The sequence below is a fragment of the Amphibalanus amphitrite genome, unplaced genomic scaffold (assembly GCF_019059575.1).
Source record: "Amphibalanus amphitrite isolate SeventyFive unplaced genomic scaffold, NRLGWU_Aamphi_draft 000031F_arrow, whole genome shotgun sequence".
Lineage (NCBI taxonomy): Eukaryota > Metazoa > Arthropoda > Thecostraca > Balanomorpha > Balanidae > Amphibalanus > Amphibalanus amphitrite.
This window is the reverse complement of record NW_024881527.1, coordinates 1,382,010-1,391,976: the sequence shown is the minus strand read 5'-3', so window position 1 is coordinate 1,391,976 and position 9,967 is coordinate 1,382,010. Positions and strand designations below refer to the sequence as shown.

Below are 9,967 nucleotides of genomic sequence, written 5' to 3'. Positions count from 1 at the left end.
GAGTGCCCCTTGTCTAACTTCCGAACCGATGATCGTAGAAAGACGGGGAAAAACGGCAATCGAAAGCTCTCAACAAGACGGATCTTAAGAGCCATTTTTGCTTAAGTAGGTCAGAGGTCAGGTCAAGGTCAGGTCGGGAGTACAAAATGCAAGTTTCTACAGTATCGGCCTTGCACCGTAGTTGCCGAAGAATGGACTGAGCCTGATTGCCTAAAACGTGTTCTTAGGCTACCAAGACAATATTCGTTGCATACAATAGCATGCAAAGGTCAAAAGGTCAAGGTCAGGTCAGGTCACCAAAAACGAAATATAGAAAAGGACATGTGCAACACATGTTTTATGGGTCATTTTATTCATAGAATTCAATAGGCACACTCAATAAGTGATATTGACCACATCTGGATGAACTTCAGGTGCAGGTCAGGTCAAGGTCAGGTCAAGTTAGGTCAAATTTTGAAGTTGGTTGTTAAGGCCTAAAAAGGTGTCTATCTCATGCAATTTTTCACGGCGAATCGGATGGTTCATTTTGTTTCCTTACAAGGTCTAGAACTTCCAAAAAATTCATTTTTTTCAAAAATGTGTGTGTCGTGACGTAATAAGATTTTGAATAACTCCCAAATTTTTGAGCTGATTCTTGTAAAAAATGGTATGTAGGTGCACATAGACCACTTCTCTGACATACATTCCGGCTTTTTTTGACAAACTCAAAATTTTGGATTTTATAATTATTTTTCCAAAAAGTCAGTTTTTTTGAAGAAAAAATTGAGCCAAAATCCAAAATTTTCACACAAAAAAACGAAATACCCATTTGATAGACAAAGTAGAATCACGAATAACCTTCTTTGTTGCGTTTGATTCCTTTAAAAATGAAGATGTTTATGGTGTTTGAAATTTTGCCGTTTTTTTTAGGTGAAAATGGCGAACATGACGTCACTAAAACGTCGCTTTCTCAAAAAATTTCTGACGGATTTCGCTCAAGTTTTCAGAAAACGTCTTAGCCTTCGCCTCAGTGGGGGGGGGGGGGGCATATGTTACCACCCTGTCGCGTTTTTGCGTGTGAATAAAAAACCGCGGTGCGTAGCGCCGCGCCGCTTGGGGTAGCTTTTGGTGCATCAATTTTGGACAATGTGTGAAATTTTTTACCCCAGGTCATGTCATGTCAGGTCACCAGGTCAAGTTATCTGACCAAGCCTAAAAAAAAGTTTGCAATCATGTCCAGCGTGCAGTGTTTGTCAGAAAGGTTTCAAACTTGGTGGATTGCATGATGTTATGGACGCCTACAATTTGTTTATCTCGGATTTTTTATATCCGTGACCTAAGGTCAGGTCAGTGGCGTGACCTTCCCATTACAAGTCAAGGGAGAAAAATGAAAATGCCTCTAGATCCGTATGTACGCATAGGAACAGTCCAAATATTTCAGAATCACAATGATTTGGACCACCCGTGATGACCAAGGTGTCATTTTTGCTGATATGCCTCTAGAAAGGTCATCCGAGGTCATTTGAGGCTACAAACAGACTTTTGCCAATAACTCGCGATTGGAAAGAGATAGAACGCAGAGGATGGTCTCATTGTGTTTGTCTCGTTGAAACGCATCGACTGATATGCAACATGACCTTTTCCGGTCAGGTCATGACCTTGACCTGAGGTCAAATTTTCAAGTTGACCGTTCAAGGTCAAATTATAGCTCATTCGACGCGTCTCGGCGAGAGGAACACGATTCTGGCAATAGAAATGTAATGGCTTTTTGTAGTCGAAAGTCATTGTCAAAAAACACTTTTCGTAAAACAGCTATTTTTGGAGTTTTTGCCCTCTGGAGGCTAAACCGTTGATCTGAGGTCAATTTTGATAATGCCCTTATCAAAAGAAGAGTTCAAAAGCTATCGATTGCTTTCCCATGCGTTTTTCTAGCTACCATAGTTCCTGAGATAACGGCATGTTTTCTGAAAAATATAATGACTATTGGCAAATTTTGACCTTTGATGACCTCTGGTGACCCCAATATTGCTCTAAGATGAAAAATGACTGAATACTTTCAAACGTACGCATGGAGAGCTATCGACTGCTTTTACCGCGTCTTTCTAGCCCTCTTAGTTTTTGAGTTAGAGGTGGGTGGTAACATATGCCCCTCCCCCCCCCCCACTACGGCGAAGTTGGCTGAGACCGCCACTGGGGCGCGGGTTAACCTGCGGTTACACGGTTACACGGTTAAATTTTCAATCGTTTCTCTCAAAATTAATAATTTTTATCGTTTCGACAACTTTTTGACATCAGTTTTTACTTTTTATCATAGCTGTCACCTCTCACGCCCTAGTTCATGTTGAAAATGCCGTATTTTGTCAATTACACCACAAGTTCGTAGCCTAAATGGCAGCTGCATTACCTATAGGTTTGACGAGATAAATAATTTGCGGACTGACGACAGCGGGCTGCTCCCCTGCCTGGCATTAAACTCCTTCTTTATTGCAATCAGTTAATGATGCATTCATACTGTTGGGATACAATAGCTACACTACACCATTATTCTATTTGCGCCCCCCTGGCGCTATTGCCATGGGCGCAATTAAAATTGAGGAACTTTTTGATAAAAATGTAAAAGTTATCATATATAGGTAGGTACCTACCTAAATAGGTATGCTGAAGGATGTTTACTGTTTCAGTGAAATATAGGTAGTGAAAAAAGGTTTTTCTTTCTAAATACCTATCACTCTGAAAAGAAAATCACACACGGAGCTATCGCATATTTTTATAGCCAACGGTTCAAAATACCTACCTACCTACTGCAGAAAAGCTAAGAAAACGCCGTGATATCTTTGATGGCGTAATGAGCCCTGCTGATTGGCTTCGTCGGAGAGCTTGGGCCATAAAATGAATTATCCAGTGGTGAAAATATTGTTTTCGATCACAAAATTCTAAACATGCCATTGAATTCGTGGGAATGTTGGGGGGGGGGGCGCAATTGGTTAGGAGGGCGCAATACACCCACTTTTCCCTAGGTACTAGCTGAATCAAAATGCACCTATCTGAAAGAGCTTACAGAGAACTACATTTGTGCAATTGGCATGCTATACGAAATATGAACCGTCTTAACCCTCGCCCGTAAACGGCGATCTGCCACCTTCGCCCATGCAGGGGGGGGGGGGGGTTGGTGCGACCCCCCCCCCCTTGACGTTTGAAAACGGAGCGTCGTAGAGCTTAGCGGAAAAGACCAACGGATTGCTCTCGCCGAGATCTCGCGATTGGTGGTATATTTTTTTGGTCCTAGGTCAACATTTGACCTACTTTTGACCGGTCAAAGGTCAAATTTTCGGAAAAATAGACTTTTTCAACTTTCCGCGGCGATTGCGGCAAAATGGTGGGAGATATCGACTTGAAACCTTCACTATCGTGTTCCTTGATCAATTCTCTATCGTTTGGTATGTATTTCGTTTCCCTAGCTCTAAAAATGGCGGGTTGGGAGCGCCGGAAGTCGGCAAGGTCACAGTCGGCGGCAGAAATTCGAAAAATCAAAATTTAAATTTTTGAAATCTGATTGCATTTTTGGATTTGGGAGGTCCATTTGCTCCCTATAGAAGCTAATATTGCTGCATATTCCCATTGAGGTGACAAGAATTAGCAAAATAGTGGTTCGGGCGCTTTTCAAAAATAGTACCGGACGCTGTTCCTCTTGTGACGTCATAGCTCCGTGACCTGACCTGACCCGGTCAGGTTTCTTATACCATATAATAGCCAATACTTGCCCTAACATGCATGGGAAGTTTCATCACGATCCATCAACCGATGTCCGTACCACCGGCAGGAAACCTCGGGCGTTGGCACTTAGTTTGTGAAAATCCGGCCGGAGGCTGTTCCCTTTGTGACGTCATAACTCCGTGACCTGACATGACCCGGTCAAATTTCTTTTATCAAAAGATGCGCAAGGTTTGCCCCATAAGGTACCCAAAATTTGGCGGCGCTGCGCGCCGCCGTTTTTGCACTATTTCCGAAAAACCTCAGGGGGGGTTGCACCAACCCCCCCTACATGGGCGAGGGTTAACCCTCGCCCGCACATACCATTTTCCCATCCTAGAACGCACATGGGGGGGGGGGGTGGTTGCCACCCCCCGCGCCATTTCGTTCCTGTTGGAGATAGAGCTTAGCAGTAGAGACCAAAAAGATTCTTTGGGAAGAGACGAATCCAATGATACCCAGTTTTACCTTCTCAGGTCAGTCATTGACCTTCCAGGTCAGGTCAAACTAAAAAATGTTGCTGTTTTGGGTCACCGTTGGATATCAAGTGCGCTGCTTATCAAATACCGATGACGATGCTGTTTTCTGGTGCCAAGCCAGCTAGAACCTCTTTGCCACACTATCCAACCAGAATTTTGCTGCTGAGGTCATTTCAGGTCAAGTTAGGTCAAGGTCAGTTATATGTGTTTGTATGTCTGTGTGTGTCTGTGTGTATACTGATGTGTGCACCGATTGTTTTTGGGTCCATATCACACGAAATCATGATCTGAGAAGCTTTTACCAAAAATGCAGTCAAAAAACTGCACAAAAAGGAAATTCAGCTTGCCTAAAACGCAATTATCTTAGATGACCTAGGTTGACCTTGACCCTGACCTTGACCCCTGTACATCGTCGAGCAACATGTTCCATGATAGGTGGGAGGTAAGACTGGCAAAAAAGGCCGAAATCAGGGTGTCAAAAGCTCACAAGGCCCATGGCAAACGCAAGATGTTGAGAATTGGCCATTTGGGTCATGACATGACCTAAAAAACAAGGTCATATCTCCGAAACCAAAAATCACAGAAACTTGAAATTTTCAGTGGACATCAAGAAAGGATAGACGAGCAGCTATACGAAAAATCAGCCTTCTAGCTCTAAAAATGTTGAGTGCAGAGCAGAAAGACTGCCTGGGGGGGTGGCAACCACCCCCCCCATGTGCGGGCGAGGGTTAAAGGGATACCTAGTCCAAAAACTGTACCTACCTAGGTAAAATCCGTTTCAAATAGCCCCTCTTTGCGGTACCAGCTGCGGCTCGTAACGGCACACATCACACATGCTCTTCAATCCATCACCGCGAAGCTCTTAGGTCGACACCTAAAGTAGGTACGGGGCGAAACGGCAAAGGGAGTCGAAACTAGCACCCCCCCCCCCCTTCCCCAGCTCGGACCTCCGCCCGTCCGGCCTCCGGGCCCCGGGGGCCGGGGCCTGCCTGCGTATAAGTAAAGTAATCTTGGCCTGCGTAGCCCGTAGGCTTTTAGAAAACCGATGCGTCCGGTGAGGGAAAATATATTCCTGCCCGGGGCCGGGATGATTCAATAAATGTCACCGAGGTTTTTTAGCGAAAACTCCGAGGGCCGTTAGGCCCGAGGTGATTTTGCTAAAAAAAAGCGAGGCGACATTTATTGAATTCCCGGCCTTAGGGCTGGAAGGTGTTTCCCATACCTGCCAAAAAGCTCACAACGATAATTGATAGTGAGGTCAGCAGCCGTGTGGTTCAACGCACCCCTTGAACCACACGGCTGGCAATATTAAAGTATTGCATTAAACTTTGAAAAGTGTGGTACAGTGCACGTGCCGTTTAAATGCCTGGATGTCTCGATTTAATCATGCAATGTAGCAGGTATGGGAAGTATCTAGTAAGCACCCACAACCGTCCCTTCATTTCACTCTGCAGTCCTCCCTAGTCCCTAGCCTCCCCTCTCCTCCACCCCCCACGGCCGGCGCCGGCCCCACCTCCTCCCCATGGAGCATTACGTGTCGTTCCCAGGCGGCCGCCACCGCACCAGCTGTTAGTCTCCCTTTCGTCCGGCCCGTGGCCCGCGTTCATTGGTTGAGCTGTTCCACCAATAGCAAGCCGCCAATGCAGATCGTCGGCGACCAATGGCAGCGCTCCACGCGTGGCGGCTGAATGAGGAGACGGGAGGCGTCCGCGGCGGGTCGTCGGCATTTATCGGTGGTGTGTTGAGGTCGGGTGGTGAAACGCCGGCGTGTCCAAAATGAGAGTTTTGCTATTTATTGCACTGTTCTGTGTGGTTAGGAGTGAGGTGTTTTTCCAGGATAAATTCACAGATGGAGGTAAGTGCTTTTTCAGGCAGCGCCCACCAAAACGTTATAGTTTGTTGTCCATTTGGATTTTGGCACCAATTTTTTTGACAATGGCTGGATTATAATTAAAATAACCTGTAGTTTGCATGCACTTCTGCCATTTTATATTGTCTGTAACATCAGCATTGCAGGTTCAGTGTTGTAATGTGGACAAATTCAAACGGCATTCAATTGTTTATAGTTCTCACTTTTTACCTACATTTTTAGGTATACTTAGGTTCATCCTTTTCTGTTCTACATACCTAAGCAAAGGCAATAAAGAAAATGCTGTTATTCATACTGTTGTCTTGAGGTATTAATTCTAAAACTGTTTTGGTGGTTGTCATTTTATCCCCTTTTCCCAAGAGTCTTGACAAAAAGTTTGACTTCATTTTTTATGAAAATCCAAGTTTTATTAATTGAATACAAATTCTCTTAAATGTCCTAGGTTTCTATTACTCTCCCTTTTCATTGTAACTAACCTTGTAGCCTTGTTCAGGTTCTAAACTGTGTTTTGCCGTGTTTTTTGTGCTGTGCTTTATCCTTGGACAGAAGGATTGTCACAAATTGTGGGACTATTTTGTGCATAATGAAGTTTTGTTTTGAACAGGGCACTCCAGACCCATGTACTAGGCTACATGTGACCTTGTGTGTGCGGCTATGTGTGATGAGATAGATGCCAATACGCAGGACTCTTGGTAGGAAGGACTTCCATTGGTCATCATGCTTTTTGGAATTGAGCTTACCCTACCATTATAGTTAACTTTAGGGAGGAGAAGGGCATTGTCCCTGTTTGTATGACTGCTGGGCCTCTTAGTCTGGAGGTATTGCTAATGAGGTATTGCTGTAAGTGATAGGTAGCACCTGAGTATTTTTGTTTGAAAGTGACCCATTGCTGTTTCTCCTGCAGATGACTGGGAAAGCCGGTGGGTGTCTTCAGAACACGCCAAGGACCTGGGCAAATTTGTGCTGAGTGCTGGCAAGTACTTCTCAGACAAGGAAGAAGATAAAGGTGAGAACTTATCCTATTGCTATGTTCTATCTAACACTTGCATTGTACAAGGCAACATGTCATGCTGTGGGTGATCAGAATTGCCTGTGTGGGAGTAGCCTGATGTGGTTGTTGAAGACTTGTGGATGGTAAATAATGAAGGTTCCCAGCCCTGCTCAACTGTTCTTTACTGACTACTTCCCACACATCACCAGATTTCTCAGATCATGGTTAACGATCAGTGCCAGAAAAGGCACCTAAGCTAGGCATGAGCTGATGCAGTGTATTTTCTTGACTGATGCCTCTTTTCCAGGACTGAAAACTTCTCAGGATGCCAAGTTTTATGCCATCTCTTCAAAGTTTCCTGCCATCAACAACAAGGACAAAACGCTGGTTGTCCAGCTCTCTGTCAAGCATGAGCAGAACATTGATTGTGGAGGTGGTTACGTGAAGCTCTTCCCCAGCTCCCTGGACCAGAAGGACATGCACGGCGAGTCGCCCTACGCTATCATGTTCGGTCCGGACATTTGTGGTCCTGGAACCAAGAAGGTTCATGTTATCTTCAACTACAATGGAAAGAACCATCTTATCAAGAAGGACATCCGCTGCAAGGATGATGTGTACACCCATGTATACACCCTGATTCTGAAGCCTGATAACACTTATGAGGTAATTTTTGTTAACCCCCATTTGCGGTAAAACCTTGCGTTTTGTGATTTTTAAAGGAATGCTTCACCATCCTCTATAGGATTGTTTCATTCATTACCTATGATAAATTCGTTTATCGTTGCGTTTCGACGTTATCTGCTTAGTAACGTACAGGCTGTCTTCGCTGACTTGACTATGGTTAGAGGTTATTGAGTAATACAAAAATAATAAGTAAAATTATAGAGTAAGTTGCAATAGAGTAATTAAAATATTCGGACAAATAAAGCATCGATAGTCGATAACCACCTAAACACATTCCCCATGGTAATAACTGTCGATCGTCCTCAGGTTCTCATCGACAATGAGAAGGTCGAGTCTGGCGACCTGGAGGCCGACTGGGACATGCTGCCGCCCAAAACCATCAAGGATCCGGAGGCCAAGAAGCCGGAGGACTGGGACGACAACGAGAAGATTGACGACCCTGAGGACACCAAGCCTGAGGACTGGGACCAGCCCGAGCACGTCGCCGACCCGGATGCCACTAAGCCCGAGGACTGGAACGAGGACATGGATGGCGAGTGGGAGCCTCCCATGATCGACAACCCCGACTACAAGGGCGAGTGGAAGCCCCGCCAGATCGACAACCCCAACTACAAGGTATGTTAACGCTGTCCTCGTCTAAATCTGTTCGCTTTATTGATTCGGACGATTAAAGGGACCCTCCCACCTTCAAAAAAGTTTATGAATTGGCATGAAAGTGATGTCGCTCGGTTCAGAAAGAGCGAAAACGAATATCTACCAAATTTCACCGAAAAATATTCACCGGTTTTCAAGATATTTGACTTTGACTTTTGTTTACTTTTTTGGGATCTCCGCTGTTTCTAGCGACTTTATTTTAGAAGTGCGGCGTTTGCGGCAGATGTTGCGCGCAAATAGCATATACCACCGCGTGCTACAAAACGTTTTAGTCAAACATTTAAAAATCGTTAGATATTTGCGCTGACGTCACACATTCAGAGGGGTATTCCTAAGCATTAGCCCCTCTGAATCAAAATGCTGCAATTTTGAAATTCAATATTTCCGATTTAAGGCATTTCTCGATGTTGTGAGTTCCTAAACCGGTAATTGTGAGCCAGGGACCCCATTTTGGCTATCTCAACTCAAATCTAATGTTAAGGTGGGAGGGTCCCTTTAATTACGTATCGGCTGTTTCCATGTGTGCTTCGGGGCTAAGGAGCAGAACTGGGTCAGTTGTTTCTCTGTTTATTAAACAGCTATCCTTTCGATGGTCCCGATTGGTAGTACGTATCCTTCTGGAAATTTTAATCGTAAAATCCTTATTATCTCATTCAGTATTGCATACAATGTGCAGGGCATTCGTAACACCTAAATGCTTACCTTAGATACCAAAATAATGGCCTCTCGGCGATGTTACCTTTCAGCTATGTTGACGACCGACAAGTGACACATTATTTGTTCCGTTTCAGGGCAAGTGGGTTCATCCGATGATCGACAACCCCGAGTACGAGGCTGACGACACGCTCTACCTGCACGAGGACATCGGTGTGGTGGGCCTCGACCTGTGGCAGGTCAAGTCCGGTACCATCTTCGATAACTTCCTCATCACTGACGACGTCGAAGCGGCCAAGGCGGACGCGGAAGCCGTGCTGAAGCGCGTGGAAGACGAGAAGAAGATGAAGGAGGCTGAGGAGGAAGAGGAGCGGGAACGTTTGAAGAAGGAAGCTGAGGAGGCGAAGGAGGACGAGGGAGACGCCGACGAGGAGGAAGACGAGGACGAGGATGAGGACGACAAGAAGGAGGATGATGTGTTGGAAGCGCACGATGAGCTGTAGAGAGTTCCAAGACAGCTGTATTTAAACCGTGATATATTGTCCTCGTGTGGAGCTTTGTGTTGCCGGTACCCCGGCAGGACACGCCTTTGGGGCCGTGTCCGTCAGGAAATGCCACCTAGACGAGAGATTGAATGATGAGTGCAACAATGCGTGATTGTGAGTGCGGTGTTGTATGGATTGAGTCGTGTGACTGGGGCGTTGTCATCCGGGACGGGAGGTGGGGTTTTATTTGGGGATTCACCCGTGTTGTGTCACATACCCATTCGTGTATGTGAGATGTCAAGGCTCCCACAAACCACGTTTTTGTTTTGTTTATGCAAAATGTTATGGCAAAGAAATTTTGTTATGAAATCCATTGAGATTTGTCGTATTGTAAGCTCAATACAGTTGTGTTGGAAGTGAA

The 9,967-nt window shown here is 45.2% G+C and overlaps 1 protein-coding gene across 1 annotated transcript; it reads left to right on the top strand.

Moving 5' to 3' along the window:
* The first annotated feature begins 5,576 nt into the window (after positions 1 to 5,576).
* Positions 5,577 to 9,967, top strand: LOC122367991 (calreticulin-like). Its single transcript, XM_043341573.1, has 5 exons — positions 5,577 to 6,063; positions 6,983 to 7,084; positions 7,377 to 7,732; positions 8,060 to 8,368; positions 9,199 to 9,967. Exons 1-5 carry the CDS (start codon positions 5,985 to 5,987, stop codon positions 9,562 to 9,564), a joined length of 1,212 nt encoding a protein of 403 aa, XP_043197508.1. The 5' UTR covers positions 5,577 to 5,984; the 3' UTR covers positions 9,565 to 9,967.

What these genes read in the sequence shown, in the direction of transcription:
- LOC122367991 (XM_043341573.1), top strand. Translation starts at nt 5,985, where the DNA reads ATGAGAGTTTTGCTATTTATTGCACTGTTCTGTGTGGTTAGGAGTGAG. An exon ending in GGATAAATTCACAGATGGAG is followed by an intron (nt 6,064 to 6,982) that starts GTAAGTGCTTTT and finishes TTTCTCCTGCAG; the next exon opens with ATGACTGGGAAAGCCGGTGG. An exon ending in AGACAAGGAAGAAGATAAAG is followed by an intron (nt 7,085 to 7,376) that starts GTGAGAACTTAT and finishes CCTCTTTTCCAG; the next exon opens with GACTGAAAACTTCTCAGGAT.